Source organism: Epinephelus fuscoguttatus, linkage group LG1 (genome assembly GCF_011397635.1).
Source record: "Epinephelus fuscoguttatus linkage group LG1, E.fuscoguttatus.final_Chr_v1".
Lineage (NCBI taxonomy): Eukaryota > Metazoa > Chordata > Actinopteri > Perciformes > Serranidae > Epinephelus > Epinephelus fuscoguttatus.
The window spans coordinates 25,957,147-25,982,315 of NC_064752.1; the positions used below are offsets into that span (position 1 = coordinate 25,957,147).

General features: G+C 41.1%; 1 protein-coding gene across 9 annotated transcripts in view; it reads left to right on the forward strand.

Moving 5' to 3' along the window:
* The first annotated feature begins 1,079 nt into the window (after window positions 1–1,079).
* Window positions 1,080–25,169, forward strand: part of cacna1da (calcium channel, voltage-dependent, L type, alpha 1D subunit, a) — a 90,255-nt gene continuing 66,165 nt past the window's right edge. For all 9 annotated transcript variants that reach the window (XM_049572725.1, XM_049572747.1, XM_049572731.1 and 6 more), the window contains exons 1-3: window positions 1,080–1,399; window positions 3,987–4,434; window positions 8,615–8,720. In XM_049572725.1, coding sequence (XP_049428682.1) covers window positions 4,133–4,434; window positions 8,615–8,720 — 408 coding nt within the window. In that variant the 5' untranslated portion in view covers window positions 1,080–1,399; window positions 3,987–4,132. The remainder of the gene's footprint in view (window positions 1,400–3,986; window positions 4,435–8,614; window positions 8,721–25,169) is intronic.

Genomic DNA, 25,169 nt, shown 5'->3' on the forward strand with positions numbered 1-25,169 from the left:
TGCTTTCTCAATCATGTACAATTGTTATATTACAATCAATATATCATTGTTTATCAGGAGCAGTCTGCTTTTTACACCATTTTAGTTCATGTTTAGTAACTCTTGTACTTATCCTACTCCTATTGTAAATCTTTTAGGCACTGGTTTTGCTTTTGCTCCTTGGACACACTTCTTGTCTTGTATATTTGTATATTCTGCCAGATATTTAATACAGTATTGTTTATAAAACTGGGCCCAGTGAGTGACCCTGACCCAGGGAACCCACTGGGTTTCTTGTTGGTACTAGTTGAGAATGTTAAATTGTGGTTACTGTGTAGTGTTACTGTAATTTGGAGCCTTCTTTGGCACAACAATTTCCTTCAAGATAAAAAAAGTTCTGTTGAATTGAATTGAACTGAATAACAAAGCCATACAAGTTACTACCATTTTAGTTCATTTTTAGTAACTCTTGTACTTATCTTACTCTTATATTTACTCTATTGGGCATTGGTTTTGCTTTTACTTCTTGAAAACACTTCTTTTCTTGTATATTTTGCCAGATATTTAATACTCACTTGTTTCTAAAACTGGGCCAAGAAAGTGATCCTGACCTGGGAACCCACTGGTTTTACTGGTTGTTACTTGCTGTGAACGTTAAATTCTGGTTACTGCATTTGTGTTACTGTAATTTGAAGCAATCAATGGCACAAGAATTTCCTTTGGGATAAATAAAGTTCTATTGAATTGAATTGACAAAGCCTTACAAATTATGGGCCCTTCATATAGGGTGTTCCATACAAAGTGGTTCCCAGTGTGTTCAGTAGGGTAAGTTGCTAAGCCTTTTTCCCACTTTTAGTAGGCCTGCCACAACTGTAGCACACAAATAAACCACAGAGGCTGACACTGATCTGAGTACTTAGTAGCTGTCTTATAGTAGTGACCTTCACGTGATGAATGGCTGCAGCATGTGACACGTTTGAAACGTGTCACCTTTTATTGAGGAGCAGGTAACACTGCAGACATGCCACAGCACAGGTCTGTGTGTGTGTGTGTGTGTGTGTGTGTGTGTGTGTGCGCGCGCGCGCGCGTGCGTGCAGGGTCTCGTGCAGGAGCAGGAGGAGAGCTCGCTCTCTGATGTAGACTCGTTTCACTGTTCACTGGCGCCGTGACGATAAGCAGGCAGCGGACGAGGATGCTCTGTTGTCTGGTGCGCACTCTCCTGTCTCCAGCTCTCCACGATCACCATGGAAGAGCTTAATTAATGCACAGGCATTATGTGTCCCTCCTGCTCCCGGAGCTGATGAATTTTAAACCGCCGTCTCAGACCCCGGACCTGCGTTTTTCGCCCCTCCGAAGCAGTGGAGCCGTGTTACCGAGCGGAGAGGACCGCGGCTGAATCCTAAAGTCTCCAGAAAAAAAGGTACAGCTCGGTGCGGTTTGTGCTCCACAAACTGAAGTTAGCCTCTTAGCATAGCTGCGTTTTCCTGCATGCAGGCAGTGGTGATGCTTGTCTCATTATTGTCAGAGGACAGCAGTTATTATTAAATGGCCACTTTCCTCTCGACGCTGTCATGTAATGTGGATTCAGAGGAGGAGATTCATCGGCTTGTCATGTGCGGTGCATTTAAATACATTATAATAGAGCATGGTCACCTTTCTCCAAACTGAGGTGGGCTCTGGTCATGTGCACTGTCCACTATATTAGCCCTGAGTGTGAGAGCATCTCTGATTGAGGTTTGTTGTAATAAGGTTGCCAGCTGTTTCTGCTGAGCAGCGAGGACCATCTGACGGCTGTGCGTTGCTCAATTTTCACTATGAGCGCCCGGAGTCAGCCTGTCATTTCACATCATTTTTGGGGGGGATTTCACCATATCCTACCTTGGTGGCGTCCAAGGAGAAATACGAGGACGCTTGATGATGGTTATTTTGTCACGAATCGCTCATGGAAATGTCAGTGTTCATTTTCATCACGGGTTGCACGGTCGACGTTGTCGATGCAGCAGTGAAATTAATATTCCAAAATAAGCGCATTTGGTGCGCATTGTTAACATACTGAGCTCCTCGCACTAGCCTCGGCTACATGAAGGCAGCATCGCAGCACAAAGGAGATGTAAAAAAGCTGGCAGCCTGAATTCACCACAAGATGTGCAGTCTTACATCACAGTGACACTCATACCCTGTTTTCCTATGCAATATGAAGATGAATTCTTCTCGGAGCATCACTGCAATGTGACCTTTTCTGTTTCTTCCTCTGCGGGGCCTGCTCAGCAGTTCAAGGACTTACACAACTGATGTGACCAAGTGATGCCTGAGAGTGGCAGCTCTGAATTTGCAGCTTAATTTGCGTGTGTGTTTTGACATCTGCATGTCATCAGCTTTCATATTTTGTCCTCACAGAATATGGTTCAGGAAATGTTGGATTGTTTTTTACATTCAGAGTCTTGATGGCAACATCAGAACCAGGCCAACCTGCCATGTTTCTTGTAGTTTTGAAAGGTCCTCTGCTTCAGTTGTACATTTCATTATTTTCACTGTTGGAGTCACACACCAAAATACATTTGATGGCTTTATGGAGTGATCATATGTGCATGTTTGCAGGGCTTGTATCTAATAAGGAAACTGGATAAATACAATATAACCAAGAACATTTTACAGACTGTCTACAGAGGTCCTGTAGAAAGTGTGTATGGGCTAAGAACAAAGATAGACTGTCCGGAATTACAATCATGGCCTGTAAAATTATTGGAAATGACCACAAACAGCTGGGATGTAGAAACGCAGGTGAAACAAAGAGCTGTATAAAGTGTGGCTGATCCTGTTCATCACCTTTTTAAAGAATTCATGAATTTGCGAACCGGAAAGATGCTAAAGCTGCAGCAGCAACCAGGAACATTTACAAGAAATCTTTCATCACAAATTCAATAACTTAACTAAATTTGTAACAACCATGTCCTCTATTGTCGTCTGCACCGGGCATATTGTGTTATTTATTGTATGTATTTTGATTAAAGATAAAGATTATTATTATGTTTTGGAGGAACTATAAATTGCTATTTTATCAGTTAAGGTACAAGTACAGTTCAATAAGCTGTCCATGACTTATTTGCTTTATTCTGCCATCTTTGGTATTTGTCAGTGTGTGCAATCATGATATCAGTCTTGTCGAACCTTAAATAAAAAGTTCTTACATGGTGTCGAACACAATTGTAGGCCAGTATGTGATGTATATATACTGTATGAATCACCCCTGCACCTTTTTCACTTCACTGAACTCCCATTGCCTTTAAGTCCATCTGTAGTATCTGTGTACCGACTCAGTGCACCTCTGCAGGACATCATATTTCAATTTAGCTCCATCTTCAAGCAGAAATATTACAGTTTGAGCTGGACTGTCAATATGGACAAAGAAATACATTAGATTTGGGCAAGGCAAGCTTTATTTATACAGCTTGTTCAGCTTTACATGAAGTTAAGAAGAAAATGAAGACAAAGAACAAGAAGAGAAAAGAGGAAAAAAGAGATAGACACATAATACAAATTACAAGAATGCTACTAACAGTCTAATAATAGCAGTTCAGTGAGCCATTTACAACAAATACACAGGCAGACTCATATAGATTACTCCATTACAAATAATGTACTGCAAATTATTGAACATTATTAATAACATCTCAGGAAACAGCATGTAGGGGCAATAATGTTTCAGGTAGCTTCACTAGACATTGACCTGACTTGAGAATGATTGAGAATTTCAGTGCCAGATGACCTGAGAGGTCTGGGTAGCTTTCAAGCAGGTCTAACAAATACACTTGGCCGTGAGAGCTTCATGGACAAGCAGAAGAACAGGAACGTTTATTCCACTGCATTATTCAAGACAATGTAGTGATTTAAGGAAGGATGTAATGTGCTCTGCTCTCGCTTAAAAGCAATATCAATTATTCTTTCACCGTTATAAAAAGGGTCAAATGTGCTGACGCCATCTCTTCTCACCTTTTTCTCTTTCTCAGAGGCAAATTATGCCAGCAGCACCAGAGTCGCTCCCCCTGGTGACGTGCCAGCTCATTGGTCAGACTGCTCTGCCCTTCTCTAGCCACCCCGTCTACCCTGGCAGATCCATGCTGCTGGATGCTCCTCACAGAGCCACGCCCGCACCATGAGCGCCAACGGGCCTGCCCCAGACCCAGCCCCCGCAGCCCCAGAGGCCCCTCCTGCCTCCACCCCTGCCCCCGCTGCGGCTCCAGCCCCGGCCCCTGTGGCACCACCTGCTCCTCCTGCCCTACCTGCCCCGGCGTCCACTACCATCCCGGTAGGTGCGTTGGCACAGAAGAAGCGGCAGCAGTATGCCAAAAGCAAGAAACAGGGCAGTAACGCCAACAGCAGGCCACCGAGGGCTCTGTTCTGCCTCAACCTCAACAACCCCATACGCAGGGCCTGCATCAGCCTGGTGGAGTGGAAGTATCCTTTACTGCATGTGGTGCTGGGTGCTGGTGTGAGTGTTGGCTTGTGACCAAAGATCATTAATAGAGCTGAAACAGTTGAGTAATCGATTAGATTAGAAAACTAAAAACTGTTTTGATACTAAATTAATCATTTAAGGAACTCATCAATGAAAAAACTAGATATTATCTGGTTAAATGTGAGAATTCTCTTTTTTCATTTCATATCAGTGTAGATTGGATGTTTTGGGGTTTTAGATTGTTAGTCTGACAAAACAAGACATCACCCTGGGTGCTAGGAAACATTTTCACTACTTTCTGACCTTTAATGGACCAAATGGATGACTCAAGAATATAATCGCTGCATTAATTGATAATGAAAAAGATGATTAGTTGCCCTACTTGTTCACAGCTCCCGCGTGTATACCTTTGTTACATCTTAGCTGTGCTCATTATTCATGACTGCCACATCGGGCGATTTCATGTAGTGTTTTATAAGGTAATCAGACTCGGTGAACTCAGGTAACCCAAAGGTGACAAAAGAAAGAGAGATGACATTGTCTGCCCGTTTTTGGAACAATTTTTGGTTCAGTTATTTCACAGGTTAATACATTCTTTATAGCCAGAATAAATGCAAGCCGATGCCCATTCTCGGAACCCATCGGCTGTATTCGGTGTCTGACTTCCGGCAGACGGCGATACAGCCTCTGGGGGCAGACCCCCGATTTTTTGGCATTCCAGTTTGATTTGGGCGGAGGAGGTGAATTTCCATTTCCGACTTCCGTTTATATATAAGTAAATATGCTGAACCATTGCGATGGATTCAGAGTTTGCAGTGATGCCAATTATGTTCCGTCTCGTTAGTTCACCGCATGGACCGTTTAACCTGGCAACAACTGCAGCCGGCTCAAAAGTGATTGATCAATATCACACGGACTACAAACAGCCTAGCATCAGAAACTAGGGCTCTTCCGCTCTTCTTCTGGAGGCAAGATCTCTGGGGTTTGCCTACAGACTCTACATTCACTGAATGTAGAGTCTGTGTATAGAGACTAGCCGATGCCTGATGTGAGATGTTCTCAAGAACCAGTATTTTGTAGATGATCCCCATGATGTTTGATATATTTTTGAATCTTTCTCCTGGGTCTCAGTTAGATGATGATGGTGCAGAAACATGTTTCTCGCCCAAAACGCAACGTGAAAGTCACTGAATCCTAAAATACTGGCAGGGTACATAGACAAAGGGACTCAGCACTGGCACAACACAGCTGTGTGACAGTCTGGTGGGTCTGTTGCTTAAGCAGATGTTGTCATCACAAAAGCCATCAGATGTTATAAAGGAGATTGCCCTACGTGGAGCGCAAAGATACATTTCATAATCCACCTTTGTGTGTTTGTCGAAAAAACAAAAAAGGTCAGTGGGGATTTACTAACAGTACACTTTGGGAAATGCAACTGTAGCAGAATCAGGAGTCCCAAATTGTTCTGCATGGACTGCATGCAACAGTGCAGTAGTGGTGGTTCCTGTTTGTTTCTGACAGTTTGTGATTGGAAAACCTTGTCAGTGATCAGAAGAGCGTGAAGAACAAACTGAACTTAAGTTGTTTTATAAATGATAGAAAGCAGTGCTGCAGTCTCTGTGTCATTGTTACTGTACTGTAACAAACTATTTTTCAAGATCGGTTCAACATTTAATTGTTTTCATTGTAACTTGCAAGATATTACTCCTTAATTCATTTTAGGATGGCAGTAATGTAGGGATGGGCGATATATTGATTATAATTGATGTATCGCGGCTTGTTCCATGCGGGATGTTTAAAAATTACTATATCGCAAACATCGAATACAACTTATTTATTTTGTTTTCTTTCTTTCTTTTTTTTTGGAACTCTTTTTATTGAATTTCAAAGCTTTTCAACAGTCATTAGTGTACAGACAGTGTTAAGTGAAACAGGCAATTTTTAAACACCAAACCCGCTTTCCCACCCCCCACCCCCCACCCCCGTACCTTCACCCATCTCAGGTCATGAGGCACATAGAGACAAGTGAGTAAACAAACACACCAAAAATAAATAAATAAAATAAAATAACATAAAATAAGCAAATAAATAATTAAATAAATAGAATAAAATAAAATAAAACAAGGGGGTAAGAGCCAAAAAGGAAGATTTTATTACCTCCGCCAAGGAGGTAATGTTTTTGCCGCCGTTGGTCTGCAAAATAACTTGAAGGTTCTTAACGGATTTTGATGACATTTTCAGGAAAGGTTGATAATGGTACAAGGAACAGATGGTAATTTTGGTGGTGATCAGTTGAAGCGAAGTGGATAAAATAATAAAATAGCGGGAAATCCAAGCTGCTTGGCGGAGTTCTGCGCTCTCCGAGTGCTCTAGTTATTATTGTTATTATGATTAATGATATGAGTAGTAGTAGTAGTGGTGGTGTTAGTATTAGTATTAGTATTAGTATTATTGTCATATCACTTTTTAAAACCACCAGCATGAGACTCACTTTGGTGTTTCTCTTGATCTCTCCAATGGGTGTCTCCCTCTCACAGACACACACACACACACACACACACACAACCATGATAGGTCACACACATTCCCATGCTGGCCCAGACCACTTTCTCCTGGGCAACAGTGTGGGTGAGGTGTGTGTTTTTGTATGCACAGGGCTCCAGGTTGTCACTGTTTGATCACATTCTGTGACCATGGAGCACCAATGCAACTTGCAGATATTATTAATATATAAAATGTAGAGCTGTTGTTTCCTGTCCACGGTGAATTAATCCTCATGTTTAATGGTGCTGCTGAAATTGTATATCTTTCTGCTATTTACTAACTGTTGACTTTTGACCATAGGCTTCAAGTTTGCAGCAAAAACATCAACACTTTCAGCCCAAGATGAGCAGGGTGTTTCAGAGTAAAAGCACCAGTGGTTCTGCTTTGATTTATTTCATTATAACAATAATTCATTTAACTTTATTATTGCAGTACTTTATTTCACCTTATTATGTAACAGTAGCTACTTTGATTAAGTTTACTGTGACTGTAGGTTATGTAGTAGTTTAGTATTTTTGTAGGAGTGTTGAGGAGATTTCAAACTATTGATATATATATTGCGTATCATGATATAGCCTAAAAATATTGTGATATTAGGATACGAAACGATACGATACGATACAATAGGATACAATATGATGTACTTTATTGTCCCCATAGGGAAATTTGTCTTTGACTTAGGAGCTGAGCTCAGTATTGCTTCCTTACAATAATACTCAAGAAGAAATGAGAAGCGTACACCATACAAAAACCAAAACAAAACATAAAAACACATACTACACATAACAGTGTTGCACATCAGCTACTCATAACACCACATACTGTAACACCAGCACACAACAGAGCACCATAAGCAAAACCTAACACAACCCCTAAGCATCAAGCGACATTATTTATAGGCCATATCGCCCAGCCCTACTGTGACATGTCTTAGTGTCAGTAGTTCAGTGTTCGAGTAAAATTCAGGTAAATCTGCAGATTAAGATTCAGTTTGGGAAATCTGGATTGACAAAATAAGTAAGAGGAAAAAGCAAAGATAACATCAATGTAGAACAAGGTTCCCAATATTTTTGACTTTTGACCCCTTAGAGCAAAGCTCTGTGTACTTCTGACCCCTCCTCACAAGTTATATATGTCTATGGATTAATATCAGATCAACCAAAGGTGATTAAACTGTTTTACTTTGATAGTTGTAAGAGATCTGAAGAAGCCAAATTATCCAGTAATTAACAAATGTGTTTGTTTTTGCTTCCCTAGCTTATTAATCATAATATGACCCCCTTAAAGTGGTTATGTGGTTTGGTATACTGTATTAATGTACCTGTGTATTTAAGTGAGGCCCTGAACAGACTGTGGCAATTACACAGTTTAAATAGCAGCTCAGTTGTATAACCCAAACAAAACCATAAGGCAAGTCGTTGAGAAAGCCATCAAACACTCACTTCTTATGTGTTAACTAGTTTTCATGTCCGTCTGTTTAATCCTGTGAATTATGTATTAGTTACAAGTGATGCAGAAGTTTTAATGTCACAACAGGGGATTTCAAAGTGATTTTTATCCATATTATTTATTTAGTGTTTCTTCTTGCTATGTCACATCATTTTCTTCCATGTCTTCCTTAACTTCTCTCCTCAGGCCATTTGATATCTTTATATTAATTGCTATTTTTGCCAACTGTATGGCCTTAGCTGTCTATGTCCCCTTCCCTGAAGATGATTCCAACTCCACAAACCATGACCTGGTGAGTAGTCTGTTTATGTCACCATATAATCCATCTATTCATTTGATGCCTGTTGTGTCAGTGCTGTTACTGACATTCAAAGACAGACTGGTGTCACTCTGCATAGTTTCTATATGGACTCTTTGAGCTCATGTTGGGCTTGAGTAAAGGATTGTTATCTGTGTATTTGTAATAAGGGGCGAAAGAATGGAAGATAAGATCTTGCCTGTTGTTTTTTGTTATATAGTTTCAAGATACATTATAAAGTACCTCGTAATCCTCTTTCAATTGATAAAGTTTGATTGTATCACTTTTGAGATATAGTCAGATTTTGCAGGAATAGGAAGACGTTGCATACAGATTGTTTCTTCAGTTTATTGCTTTATCATGCAGATTTGAAGTATCTGCTGTGCCTACACAGAGAAACACTTTGACAACTATCCTCATTGGTGCTTTATCATGTCATACTTTCCCTGTACAGAGGTTTTATTCAGCTTTCTATTTTTAGAATTTATCGTCATTGCACCACTCTGTGCACCTTGTGCATTTATGTCTCTGTGATGAATTATGGGTGATGTAGTGTTGTAAGCATTGTTCCACAGCTGAGGATGAGTGCACTCTCCAAAAGCCAGACAAACGCGCAGAATGTGGTCCTTACATGAGCAGAATGTAGCTGTAGTGTTCAATGATTCATGAGCAGCTTATACAGTGCATCTGCAGACATTTGAAGGTTCTTGAAAGCCTCGTCTGAGAGCAAGAACACGTTAGAGAAAGGTTACCAGCCGGCTGTAAAAGACCGGCGGGAGAGTGTTTCTCTGTCTGTAACACTGCTGAACCCGCTGTGAAAGATAAGCTACAGCTTTGGTTAAAAGTGTGTCTGGTCTACTTTAGAGAAGTATGGTGTACTGCTTCTCAGTTTGACCTCCTGGAGGGTGACCTCAGGGTGTTTGTTTACACAGCGGTGGTGCATCAGGGGAAAGTGGGCCATCTGGGACATTACAGTGTCTGATACAGTATTATGTACAGTTTGTTGTCAGGGTAAGTTTGGGGGTAAAGTTTGAAAGAGTTGGATTGTCCTGGGAGTGTCAAGGGGAAGAAAATGTGCACACATGCATGAGAATAACAGAACAATTTTCATCTGGAAAAATGTTGAGAGGCTGGTTTGACTCTGAAGAAAGCATTGCTGAAGCATCTGTGCATTCTGCTCCCCTAACAATAGCATGTACAGACTATTCTTATATATGACAGCATGAAAACCCTTTTCGTACTTGCTGTACTGGAGAAGTTACACACACACCAGCTCTCTTTTTGTCTTGGTTTATGGATGCAACAATCCAGCCCATTGGATTGCTATCAGCATCTAAATTGACCACCGGCTAGGCATGACCACTCCACATTAGGCTGAATACAATTTTTTTTCGTTCATTTTCTGTGGTGAGCTCATCTTGATGCATAAATTCACTTAATGAATGCATTTTAATACGAAGGCCTTAGTAGACATTGTACTGTGAGGCTAAAAGTGTTATTACACCATACTTACGTCAAAGAAATAGTGGTAATGGAGGCCAACTCTGGTGTCTCCTGACTTTGCCTGTGTCCTTGCAAAAAAGTTGCACTTGAACACACTGCAAAGACTGCAGGGAACTGGAAACTAGCATGTACATCCTGTGCCTGTTTGAGAGGAGATAATTCTACATACCAGCAGGGGGCAGTAGTCTGTATTCATCATTCAAAAAGGGAAACCGGAATACCAAGATGCTAGTTAGCCAGTTAGCATATTAACAACACAACCCAGTGTTGAAAAACAAAGCTTTTTTACTTTGCGCCAGCGAATCATAACACAACCCATAACAAAATGTTTCTGCTAAAGAGCTCAATAGCTAAAAACATAATCTCACCTTGTATAAGAAGTTTGTTTCCATCTCACTCCCTCTTGACTTAAGCTTTTTGTTTACTTTCCTCACTTCCGTTTCTCTTCTTTGAGGATGTGCACTAAACTGAACTGCCAGTCCGAGAGATTTTATTCACTAACCGGCTCACTGCTGAATCGGCCAAAAAAAAGCCAACAAGGGCCATCTTGTGCCAACAGTGTGGGACACACCACCAACACCAGGGCGACCAGTGCTCACCAACTGGCCAACACTGACCAACAGTTGATGGTATGGTGTATCAGGGCCCTTTGTGAGGTTCACTGATTTGACATTAGGGAACAAAGATATCCTATTAGATCAGTACTTGTTATTAAGTCAGTATCTGGGAAGAAAAAGTCAAACTGGTTTATCTGAACCTTGACTGAGTACAATGTTTATTTCTTCTACCATTATACAGTACGATGGACCAAATAAATATTTACTACAGAGCATTAATGTGAGGTCTGTTTAAGTGTTGAAATAAGCTACTTTCAGCTCAACAGCAGCTCCACTGAGCTGAACAGCTCTCAGTGACAGATGCCACTCACTAATGTGTGCCACAGCCTCACACTGAACGTGGACTGTGTGTATTCTGTTGACAGGTGCTTATTTCATACGTCTAACTTTTTGAATAACCTCTCAACTTCAGGTATTTTTTTACAAATTTGCAACGTAACAAACTGCAGTGTTAATGAATTCAGAGTTGTCAAATTTTACGTTCATGTGTTCAGAGCTTCACCTTCTCATGTGTTCACATAACATCTGAGGGCGTCTGGCAGAGAGAAAGGTCTGGGAGTGTTTCAATATTGACTCTAGTAATGACCGTACAGCATTAAACTGCAAGTAGCAAAGTAACTAACCTGGCTTGGAAATAATCTACATTCTGCGTCTCATCTCAGACTTTATTATGCAAACCAAAGCTGTTATTGTGAACATGTGATGAAGAGATGGACATTTTTAAAATGTCGCTTCATTATGTCTGTTGTCTGAACTTGTTGGGGTGTCACTGTGTTTATTTGTCACTGTACTCTAATGGACTTTGTGTATGTCTCTAAACATGAGTGTCAGATTAGATTTATGGATGCACCTACATTTTGTGCGCTGCCTATCAGAAAGGACTGAGCAGCATCAATGACCTACTACCGATCTACCTTTACATGCACAGCATATTACAGTTTTTGCCCTTACTTTGAAAAAGACAGTATTCCAGCTAGGTTGTTTCCATGGCAATACACCTGTTTACATGCGGCTGTGCATACTCCGAATAACGTGCCGTAACATGTTGTTTATCACGTCAAAATATGGAACAGTGGAACAGCTGACGCTTGTCATTTTGCCTCTTTGCTGCATTCATTCATTCATCTTCTTCTTCATCTTGAGGGTCGCGGGGGGGCTGGAGCCTATCCCAGCTGACATCGGGCGAGAGGCGGGGTACACCCTGGACAGGTCGCCAGACTATCGCAGGGCTGACACACAGAGACAAACAACCATTCACGCTCACATTCACACCTACAGACAATTTAGAGTCACCAATTAACCTAGTCCCCAATCTGCATGTCTTTGGACTGTGGGAGGAAGCCGGAGTACCCGAAGAGAACCCAAGCTGACACGGGGAGAACATGCAAACTCCTTTGCTGCAATGTAGGATTATCACAAAGTGTTCTCACCGGTGGTGGGCTTGTCCAGCCTCCCTCTTTCATTCCTTCCTTCCACCACCTCCTTGAAAAGGTCATCCTCGTGATGTGTACACATATCAAGAAACCTGTTCATATCCAAGTCTTTAATAATGTTAAATAGTAGGTGTGTTTCTCCTTCTGACCAGAAATGTGGGCTTTTCTTTTGTACATGCATCTCTACTCCAGCCGTGCAAACTGTTTTTTTTTTTTTTTAAAGATATGTTTTTGGGCATTTTTGCCTTTAATGGATAGGACAGCCAAGTGTGAAAGGGGGACAGAGAGAGGGGATGACATGACAAAGGGCCACAGGATGGACTCAAACCCGGGCCGCTGCGGCAACAGCCTTATACATGGGGCACCTGCTCTATCCACTAAGCCACCGACGCCCCCAAACTGTTGGCTAAGAGCCAACCGTAAACAGGCAAGAGGACTTGTGTTGCAAACTGTGGTAAAAACCCCATTTGCGATGCATATTTTGAATATGCTGTTTACATGCCGAAATATTAAAACCTGAATAATACCAGCATATCCCACATGTCTTAATCGGAAAATGTTTCATTCAGAAAAATGTCTAACTCCAAAAAGCCGAACAGAATATGCAGTTTACATGACCTGAGTGGAATATTTTTGTGCATGTAAAAGTACCCACTGATACAGCCTAGTGCTTCATGAACCAGATCATTAAAGTTTCTCTCCTGGCATTGATTAAACCCCTAAAGATTCATGTCTGTTCTTCAAAATATTTTCCATGAAAAAATACCTTCATGCCCTTGAGGATTACTTCGCTTTTTTGCTTAAAAAACTAAGGCTAGTACTGGAGCATAGGTTTTAAAGGTTTTAGCATTGGCACTATCATACGACTGGATAAATGAGACTTGCATTTCACTGCACGAGTTGTTGGAGAGTTTGTAAATGGATGTTCTAATATAGCTTTGCTGTGGTTGTAAATCTGGGCCCCAATCGATTAATACATGTATACTGTATGTTTACTGTTTTCCATGGAGGCATGCAAGAAAAACAAAGTTTTCTTCAGGAATTTAAGATAACATGGCATGGCTAACTGAAATGCAAATAGTCATTTTGTGGGTAAAATATTCCTTTAAAATAGCACAAGATGTAAAGCTGCACGTGAATGCACATGTCTATGAATATGCACATAAGTCCCCGCCTTTATCTCCATCAGCCGCTTGCCTGCAGCTTGAGTGTACCTGCTGACAAGTTTGCCAGCTCTAGCAAGTTGAAGTGAAAGTGAGACTTGGCTTACAGATATGTAGCTACACCTGGCTTCACCTCTGACATCCCTCGTTTCACATGACGTTTAATAACATCGATTGCTCCATTATGCAAGTTGATGGGATTGTTTCCTGACCTATGAAACCCTGGCTGTTTGAGTCTGTGTTTTTGAGACCATCATTGGTACATTGCTACCCTGGAAATCCAGAGTTCTCGCGAGAGCACAATTTGAATTTGCTCAGCGAGTCACTCTGGCAATCAGTAATGATGCTTATTACCCATGCCCTTGGAGGCGAGCTGCACCAATCACACCAGTCTGATATAGGCAGGTCAGAGGCGAGCTAAACAGATGACAACAGCGCTGTGACGACGAAGTCCGGAATCAGTCAGTAAACATTGCAAGATGGCTACGGATGAACACCAGTTGTCTGAAACGGTTTTGGCCACTACAATGAATGAGTTAGACTTGGCTTTTTCCTCTAAAAGAGGAACAGAAGACGGTGCTCGAGTCTTTCCTTTGCAAGTAGGATGTTTTTGCTGTTTTGCCGAACGGATACGGCAAGAGTCTAATCTGCCAGTTAGTTCTGCTGGTAGCGCTCTGGATACGTCACCCCGTGTATTGTTCTGATTGGTCGTAGTGTTATCCAATGGTGTGCAGTGATATTTGCAAATGCATGCTTGGTGCCGCCCCTCGAGTTGGGCCATTTTCATTATTCATGGCCAGACCCTAAGTCTTTCTGGATTTGGGTTTGGATTTCCAGGCTAGTACACTGCAGTTCCAAGGGCTAAAATGATCAGACATGGGATTGACTGCATATTTTTCTCATGATATGTCTGTAGCATATGAAAAACACCATATGGACATGCTAACAAGATTATAAACTTGATTTTCACCGGAGGGGGTCTTTAAGTAGAGCTGAGAGGACATGTTGATGATTAGATATCAAATTATTTATTATATAGTGCAGGGCTATTCAATTAGGTTGGAATTAGGTCCAGTTATGACACTGAGCCAAAGTGAGGGACTGGGGAATATTTTTAATTGCGTTAACAGACGCAGAAATTGCAACTCTTGACAATGTTAAGATACATTCCAATGTTAGAGGGAAAAGGGAAATAGCTCTCAGACACATGAAACTGTTCCTCCGCTCCACCTACTAGTGGCTTCCTCCCAGTATTGTCAGGACAAGGCTTAACTTTTTGAAACTGCATATCTGCCTCCTCTCTGCTTACATGGACTCTTCTTTAACTGCACCATATATGTTTTTGCTGATCCTCATACTGATCCTTATCCGATGCTTGCGCAGGACTTTGGTTTAATTCTGCAGTGTCAACATTAAATCAGAAACCAGAGGGCGAATAATGCAATCTTTCCCTTTTCAGCAGAGGTTGAACAATAGAATACTTTGTAGGGCAGGTGTGCCAGCTTGGCCTTGGTTGTTCTACAGAGCTCACGCTGTAGCCACAGGAGGAGCACTAGAGACAAAAGTGCTGAGCTAGTTTTACTACAGCAGCCAGCAGGTAAGGCTGTAGTGAAGATTGCCATTTCACACCGCTCTGCTCCGCAGCCTCACAGGTGGACTGAGGACTGATATGAAACCTGAGTTGGGGCGCTGAGAGGCCTGATGTGTAAAGGAAGGATCAAATTATATCACTATAGGCTGCCGAACTAAGCAGGATTTTACTCAGTGATACGTTCAAAAGGGGTGTAGCTTTCAGCACAAAGAGACACTGAGACCTTGCAGTGCAGACAAGCTGGCTTCTAGGCTTGTGGATGTGTAGACGCAGTTCACTTAGTGCATTCTCATTTAACATTAAGTCCTGAAAGGGACATTTACTGGATCTGTTAATGTGCTACTCTGTCCACACAAGTGCCAAGGTGCTGCAGAGCTGCTTTGGGTTAGAACAGTGCACTGCTGCAAAGTCACAGAGGCCTTAATAGCATGAGTCTGCCCGTCTTGTTAGTAAGGCTTGGTTTAATGCAGCAGCTCATTATAAATAGAAAGCAATTTCCTCCTCGGGCGAGACACAGGGCCAAAGATTGGGGTCCTGCTACCACCAGGAGGCACAAGTGAGTAACAGGATGTAGTGAGCACACACACTCACGTAAGACAACAAAACCCTGTCAGGAACTCACAGTCATTTCTTCATTCTTCTCCTGCTGCGCTGCTTTCTCCCATCCGTCCTTTGTTTAGTCATGTCACTGCAATAGTAAGACATACAACCCATCCTGCACGTGACTGTGTCTCCTCCGCACCCACCTTGTCTAGGGGACAGACAAATAGTCTGCAAGCCTCCTGCCTTTGCTTTAAGGTCATTTCTGACTTATCTATCTGAGACTCAACACCGCGGGCAGCTCCTGCTGAAGGTAGCTGAGCAAAACAATGACCTTTTCATGGTGAATATGATTCATACATCCTTCGTAAGGCAACACGCAGCGAATCGCGTATGGTATCATGTAGTGTTTGCCCGTACCACTGTTATTGCATAACTGTGGAGCCGCAGAGCTATTTATTTTACTCGGGACAAAAGGACACAAACATGTAAAGACTGAAATGTCCGCACACAAACCAATACAGAGGTCATTTGGACGCCAGCAGAGAATTCACAGCTTTAATCAGCTTCACATTTGGAGGTTGTTACAACTGAGGATGTCAGCATTTTTAAACATGAATTATTTTGCTAAATGTTTTTCACATATGAATGATTGAAAAATAATATTGACAGAGGGGCAGATGAACACACACATACCACACATGTTAGTGCCTGGTTTTATTGAGTCACTATGATGATGGTAAACAACTGCCCCTCCTTGTTTAAGATTAACAAGTGACGCTTGTTTAGAGTAATGACAGTTACATGCTTGTCATCTCCTCATGTCATCATCTAATGTAATGTTACTGTGTTTTCCACTATGACACACAGCCAGACAGCAAAGATTTTTCTAATGCAGTCTTTAATCGAGATGACAGGCTTTGTGCAAATATGTTACATTAATGTCATTTCTTGACATTCGTGCAAGTTTCACAAAACACTGCCATTTAAAAATGACTATTAATCAACTGAATAAAGAGAAGCCAAACATGGCTGCTATGTTGACTGGTAAGATACCTCCTTTTTGATTTGTTATGCACAAGAACACCAGTTAAAAGTCAGCACACTGTGAAAGCATAGGTGTAGATTTAAATAATGATTCGTTAGATAGATTTCAGTAATTAGAATAGAATTGTCACTAAATTAAATACATTGACACCATAAATTCACGCAAAAAATGCACCAAAATTCAGGAAAAGTGTTTGACGCTCAAAACTTTTACGGCAGCGGACCCCCCAACCCCATGTTTCCTATGTATGGAAGATTATAACTGATGCATTAATATGTTTATCACTTTAATGTTGAAGCTGGTAAATATGGAACTTTTTTTGCAGGTAGCAGTGGAGTCTTATGTTCAGCCATCGTAATTTATTTGTTCATTATATATTTCATTATTACTCTGAATCTGCTGTTAAACTAGTATTTAAATGTATCAAATAAATGTAGGGTTGTAAAAAGTAAAATATTTCCTTCTCAGGTGTAACGGAGTAGAATAATAAAGTAGCTAAATATGGAAATACTCATGTAAAGTACATCAAAGTTATACCTAAGTACAGTACTTGAGAGTAAGTGTACTTAGTTACCTTTCACCGCCACTGCAAACTGCAGATTCTGCACCCTTCTGTCAAAGTTATTCCTGTGTTGCAGGACACATCTGTAGCTGATTTATATGAACTAGTGCTTAGCTGTACGGCACACTTGTGTATTTAAACGTATCCTGGCTACAGTTCATCAGCACCATCTGTAGGCCAGCAGGCAGCAGAAGCTCCTGCTACAGGTTCGAACACACTGCAGTTTAACTAATCACACAGATCTATCATCAGTCATCCCCTAAAGCTTTCATCGACAGTCAGTTCACACATGCACAATTTAACATCGACTTCAGTGAGCTCTCAGGCTTGTTACACGATAAGACCAGAGCCACTCTAAAACAAGGTGTTGAGTTTATTTCATACTGTGAAGGACTCATTGCATGGGTGGAATATGGTCTGAATAAAAAATATAAAATGCAAGTCTCCTGTAAAAACAACCCAGGGCACACTGTAGGGTTTGAGCCAAATTAAAATGCCTTTATTTTACATGACAATATGTATTTAAAATGACCAGCTTGCTATGAGCAACATAGGTTCTGTTCAGGTTCATTGTCAGCAGTAGCTTTCACACTTATATTGTGTTACACTGATGACAAGGTGTGCAAGGGTGGTTCTCTATCAATGTGCAAGCCTATTGGTCAGAAACAAGGAAGTGATGCTAAACAGTGAGATGAAAGAAGGAATTTCATTTCATTTATATAGAAAAAGAACTGAACGTAACATTGTGCGTTACAGTTAAAACTGGCCTGACTCAAGTAAAATCTGTTTTTCAGCAGGTTCCAAGTCAAGGTGGACCTGATCCTGATAAGACCTGATAAATTCCTTGATCTATAACCTAGTCCACATTTATCTGTTAATGATACAAGCATATTTATGACAAAATTACCTTTACCATCAATAGTTCCATATTTTAAAATACAATTTTAACATTTGTTGGAAATGCATGTAACTCCATTACAGGCGTGGAATGAGCAACTACTGTACCAACAAAGAAGAAATCATTTCTGATGTAAATACATATACCAAAAACCATCACAGTGCCAAACCTGTGACTTGCAGCCAGTGCCTGTTGACTGATCAACAGCACAGTCACCAAGTGCTTCAGTGTGGTAACCAGCCACAGAGAGGCATCTGCCAGACTGCAGTGGTTCTTGTCAAAGACAATCAGAGACATGATACAGTTTCTTTTTTGAACTGATGTGTGAGATGTCAGTGCCTCCATAATAGCCTCCATCTTGCTTTTGCAACTTTTTTTTTTTTTTTTTACACAGATGCAGATCAGTAGGGCTGCAAGTCAGCCTGAAAGTCAGTCGTTTTTTTAAGTTGAGCAGTTTTTTTTTTTGTTTTTTTTTAAAAGATATCTGTAACGGGTGTAGCCAGTGACCCCAGGTCAGAGGCAGCTGCCTGGAGGGAGAGAGGCTTTGTCCGGTCAGACTCTGAGATAAAGTTCTTTTCTGCATTCTGCTCAGAGGTGGTGACTTTACACCACACAGCAAATTAATACAATACCGTCTGGCTTTTGTTTCATATCTTTTGTCGGCAAAAAATTTTGCACATTTCTGATCCATTGTTAGAATAGTTCTCAGGCTCAGATGGCTAACTTGACTTGTTTACTATATCAGGTGAGCAATGCTGTACTCCTGAATGTCCCACTGAACCAAGTCCAAAAAATTGGCAGTTCCATAGTGTAACTTGATAGCTATATGAAAAAAAGGAATGAATAGTCAGATTGAACTGTCACATATGGCAGTGTGATCAGTGACAGTGGCCAACAATTGGCCAATAATATGACAGTGTGATCTCATCCCTACTCATCGCATTTCGATGCTTGGGCAAAAGCAACCTTTTGCGTTATGTCTATTGCAATTGTCTAACAACAAGGGTGTGGACGGGAACACTAGGGTGGAGCAAGCAAGAGTAATACAGAACAAGTGTGAAGGGAACACTCTGGGAACAGGGAAGGACTGATGAGACAGATGTGACAGAAAACAGGTGGGAAAACACACAAAGACAGGGAGTAAATACCAAACATGACACGTCATGAGGCGCAAATCTACAAAATAAAACAGGAAGCAGGAAGGAACACAAACAGAAAACTCAAAAACGAAGTCCATAGGGTAACAGAATATTAACAAAACCCAGGATCATGACAAAAATAACTCAGCGCTGACTTTTAGCTTCACGGATACAATCACAGGTCCCCTGGGTCAAGGTCCTGTGCTTGTTGGACCCAAACACCTCCACTCTCAACTGCACTAAGTGGATTTTCATGCTCTTTATACTACATGCAGTGCTTTGAATGCCTAATGCTGACACGGATGGGTGATATTGGAGTTGGTTCAAAGCCCTGTGAGTCTCCTAGAGATGCTAAAGCGGACACTGGCGCCAAGGGCCACTGCCTAAGCACCCTGGGAGTGAGATTAGGCTGCTGCTGTAGATATTTCAACATATTAAATTCTGCTCAGTTTTCCCCCTTCGCACATTTATTTATATGCAGGTACAGTTTGCCTTTGTTATTCTCTATTAAAGTGCCTTTTATTATTTGCCAATGTTATAGTCACTCATACACAAACCAAGGTCACAGTAGTAGTGGTGTTCTTCAGGCTCTGTGCCAGTGAAACAGTGCGTATTGTACATTTATAGAATGGCAAACATCAATGTCTCCTCACGGTCCGCTAGCTGCCCGTTCTGTGTGTGCGCTGAAAAATAATCCAGTGTCCACACACACAGCCCCGGCTCTGTAAAAAGGAAACGAACAAAGTGGTTTGGACAGACCCACACAACACTCGTTCAGCCAATCGGCAACAGAGGGCGTTTGTGCTTGTTCACAGGACAGGGGAAAGGCCGTGGACGCTTGAAGAGAAAGGCAGTAAATCTGTCACATGCTAATGTGCTGAACACAGCACATTGTAGAAAGTTTTTCTCCAGAATTTCCACCTTTAAGTTCCTCATGTTGCTTTTTGCTACAGTCTGTTGTGATGCAGTAATCATAGTCTATTATTGGAGTCTTCACAGGGGGAGTTGATGACATGTATTTCCATATGAGGAGTGTTGTATGTGCCAATGTTTTGGCTGCGGGTGTAAAGATGAGCGTAAATTTGTAAGTGTGTGACGGATGAAGCAGTTGGCTCTGTGTTTGTGTGTGTGTGTGTGTGTGTGTGTGTGTGTGTGTAATAGCTGGCACAAGCAGCAACGTCTGGACTGTGGACTCCCATAGAGATGATGGTAGAAGTATGTGTTTAGTCACTTAACGTAACTGCTCATTTGTGGCTCACACTAGCACTGTCCCTGCTTGTTATCTTGAATGTGTATTTCTGCATGTGTGTACAAGTGTGAGTGTGTGTGTGTGTGTGTGTGTGTGAGAGAGAGAGTAAAGAGAGAGTCAGAGCTGTGTTAGCTTTGTGGGGATACTGTGTGAAAGTGCAGCCATGATGAAGTACAACAGCAGAGCATGTGCACAGTGTGTGCGTCAAACAGGCCGTCTTAAAGGGGAACGACAGACTGTTTTTTCTCAGGTTCTTTAAATAACACTCAGGATTTCTTCTAAATATAATGCAATAAACAACTCCTAATTCCTGTGCTTTTTTGGTTTAGTTTCTTTATGCTTTGTTGTTTTGTCCTGCTAATACTCTCAGTGTGGCTCATTTTTCAGTAATGCAATTGTTATATAATGCCATTTTAACATAATTATGACATATTTGGACCTTACATCAAACCCACATTATATCCAAGGGATTCAGAAGAAACTTATTGTCTCTCTATGACAGCAAAATTACAGTTGCACCCCTGCCATCTGTTGCTAAGTCAGCTAAAAGATAAAAACATCAGAATATAAAATGTTGTCAGTGTCAGTGTTAGGGTTCAGCCCAGTCCCTTCACTTCCCTGGGTTAGTGACTTTGGGTTGTGACAGGGGCGCCAACAGATGTTCCTACAAGCTGTGTTGGCCTTCCTTTACGAGCACTGATAGGTTCTGCTGCAGTGGTTGGCCTTCACTGGTGCGGACCACATTTAACAAAAATAAGTATAAAAGAACTACCAGTAAATATAAAAACAGCCAATAATAAATAATGTAAAAAAATACAACAGTGTATTCATTATTTATTCATTATTTTTTAATTTTTGTGTCATGCCAAATCATTTCACTCATCCCACTTGGGATTATAAGACACCAATAAACATGTTCTGGTCTTGCATACAAAGCATGTGGAAGAAGAAAAGAAACAGAAACAAAGTCAAATCTGAGTCTTTCATTGAAATGGGCAGAGTTTAAACCAGAAAAGGGTGGGGCGTAACCAGATGTTGTTATTTTAGGCTTAAAATTGATATGGGCTGATTAGAAGTTTCCATATCTATCATTTCATGTAAAACGATTTATTCTTTATTCAGGATCCCCATCAGTTGTTACCACAGTAGTGAGTACTCTTCCTGGGGTCCACACAAAATTCGAAAATAAGACAAGATATTATCACATTGTAGACAACAATGACAACACTGACAAATTTAAAAATGTTGATGTAACAAAACGTTTCCTCAAAACTACAATCTTTGTTTGGCGGTACCTGAAGATGGGGGATTTGGTGTGTGTGTGTGTGTGTCCTGTTGTATCTGTCTGTGTCCCCTTTCCAACTTTGAGGTTTTAGCAGGTCCCTGAACGCAGCGCAGGCAGAACTCTGAGTTCTTTTTTCCTCAGCAGCAGTTTGTAGAGTTTTGAATCAATCAGTCAGTCCAATCAGAGCTGGATGAGAGGCGCAGCTATTGCAGAGACAGGTGAAAGAAACCTTCAGTTTCAGCTTCACTGCGCTTGACGTTCTTCTGCTTCGTCTGTGCCCAGAGTACACGTTACACTCTGAGAGAGTAGTGCAATGAATAACTGAATGGTATACATAATACAATAGTGCTTCTGATGAACCGCCCAGCTCCAAAAACAGAAAATCTATACATGGAGGCAGATGTTGTTATTGTAGTGGGCTGGAAAACCCTGCTGACGACCTCAGAACTGAGCTTCTGATCATTTCTGATCACAAGAGTAAGAAACCGAACACAACTACCCAAATGAGGATCTTCCTTCATCACAAGTTCAGGTAGTGACAGTTATTTCTTGGATGATACTCCTACGTGTAAAAATATGAATAAATATAATATGAAGTATAAATAAACGATAAAGTAAAAACAGACACTGTGCCAGTAAAACTAAAATTGTAAACTTTTTGTATTTTAACATGCACATAGTACCTGTTATATTGCACACTCACACAGTTGTGCACTGAGGCTTAAATAGTTTGAGGAATGATTGTGAGGTCCTGTCAGTTTTTCATCTGTAGCTGTATGGCACGAAAACTGCTGATTTGTTTGTAAATGTAGCCCTGATATCTTCTTTCAGGTGTGGGAACTTCTCCATTCACAGGAAATGACAAAAAAATATGAGTGAAACACAAAACTTCTAAATAGTAGACGCGGAGATCAGAAATCACTTTGCTGATTCAGATCATTTTGTCCATTTTAGGTCAGAGTTTGAAGTCAGTGACTAGTTTGCTCACTTTTTTTTAAGCATTACAGTTCAAATTCCCTTCAGTACGTTCATCAGTAACTGTCTTCAGTTCTGTTTGTTTGCGGACAAAGCTGTAACATTCAGTATAATACAAGTAACTGCGCATATGGTTCTGTGTTTTAATAGGTTTTTAATGAGAATTGTTCTTTTGCTTCTCTCTCTTCCTTTCTTTGAACAGTTTGGTTGAGTTATGGCATGGTGTTAAAACATCTATGAACAGCAGAGTAGCATAATTCATCTCTACAATACTCTTGATGTGAAATGGACCAGATGGATACATGTTATTATATCACTTGCTACTATTAAAATTACAATTGTTCCAATTAAATATTTATTACCTTCACTCAGGAGGTTATATTTTCAGTTTGGTCTGTTTGTCAGCAGGATTATGAAAAAACTACTGGCCTGATTTTATTGAAATTTGGTGGAAGGGTGTAGCATAGGCCAAGGAAGAAGCCAATCATATATTTTAGAGCAGATCTGAATCTTGGGGCGGATACATTCATTGTTTTTCACTTTTGTTAACATTGTGAGATAGGACATTTGGCTTTGACGGAGTAAATGCAGTAAATAGTGACAAAAACATCAGTCAGTTGTAGAAATACCATGACTCCATATCACAAGCCACACTCATGGTTTTCAGTAATCCTCTGGAGTAACCTTCACATGTAGCTGCTCAAACTTCATACAGAAAGCAGATGTTATGGAGCGCTGAGTGGTCTCATGGGAGAGTCGATACAATTCTAACACCACCGCTATAGTAACAATGCTTTCTAGTCAAACTATGGTGTTACTATGGAAACGTAAATACACACATTTCATGCAAATAATTATTCTTTCACTCACATTCAAATATGATTTATGCACTAAACTCTACCAGAGATATTAAGGGAATATATCCAGAGGATCTCCGAGTGCCCTTCTAGTTTGTATTTGTATTTGGCTGACTTTCCCAATGTGTGTGTGTGTGCATACTTGGGCCTGTGTATGTGAGGGAGACTGAAGTTGACAGAGTGAGAGAGATGAATTTAACATGCGAGGCATGATAAGTGAAGATGACACCAAATCATAATGGGAAGAGATGTCAAAGAGACAATAAAGAGAGGTTGCAGGCCCAGACAGAGTGGTGGAGACACCTGGACCGATTTGCAACAGTTTCTTACTGTCTTTTCTTAATCATGACCAAAGTAATTTCACATGAGGATGGACAAACATTTGTTTTTGACTTAAGCTCATCCTTGTCCACTGCCTGCTTGAGCCAAAAGCTACAAAAGAGGAATTTCAAGTGAAGAGCCGAGCCAACTGAAGAGCTGAAGTCTGGCTTTTGGGATCTTACTTTCATTTCCTGACTTCAGACATTGTTTTGGTTTCCATGACAGCTACTGTCTGTCACATGTGCTTCCTTACATGGACACGCATCTGCAAGCATGAATGCGTCTTCTTACAGATGTGCTGTATAGCAATGGAGCGCTGATATTCACTGGTACACTGCAAATAACAAACCTCAAAGAAACAGGATGAGAGAGGGAAGATGGGGGATCATAGGTCTTTACATTTGAAATTTGCATTGTGTGTGTGTGTGTGTGTGTGTGTGTGTGTGTGTGTGTGTGTGTGTCTTCTTATTTGTGGGAGAGATAGGAGTGTGTGGGCTTGACTGAGAACACATGAGACTGCTTCATTCCCTGTGAGGTGTTGCAGCATTCAGGTTGCAGTTTCACTTTCTGCCGCTTCCTCTACACTACCACACATGCACATATGCACACATGCACACACACACACACACACACACACACACACACACACACACACACACATTGATGCAACTAAACAGCATCCAGAGAAGCTTTGATGGTTTTGCTAATGAGCCCAGCGCATTGAATCCTTTTGGCTGACAGACACACTGCTGCTCTGCACAGGTTGTGCTGCATCGTAGACGACGGCTTTAAAATACTGTGATTCTACTAACACCACACAGAGCTATAAAGCCAAGCTATAGTGTCTGACAGCTGCAGCACTTTACAAACTGAGAAAACAAACATCTCGATTGAACGACCAGATCGCTGTTCAATTCTGTGTCGATCGTGTAACTTCAGGGCGAAACGAGCAACATGAGCAATACATCACCGAGCTTATGCAAGAAATATCCAGTGTGATGTTTTCTTTTTTTGTGAAGACACTGGTAGTGTGGGTATACTTAAGATGACCTGCACTTGTAGTGTTTTCCTTGGCAGAATGACATCCACATCCTCGCACAGCTCCCACCCCCACACTACTTCACACACACACACACACACACACACACACACACACACACACACACACACACACACACATAAACTTTGTGTGTACAAATACACCACACACAAAGACACTTTTATAAACTGTATATACAACCACATGGGCCCAGCTATATAGA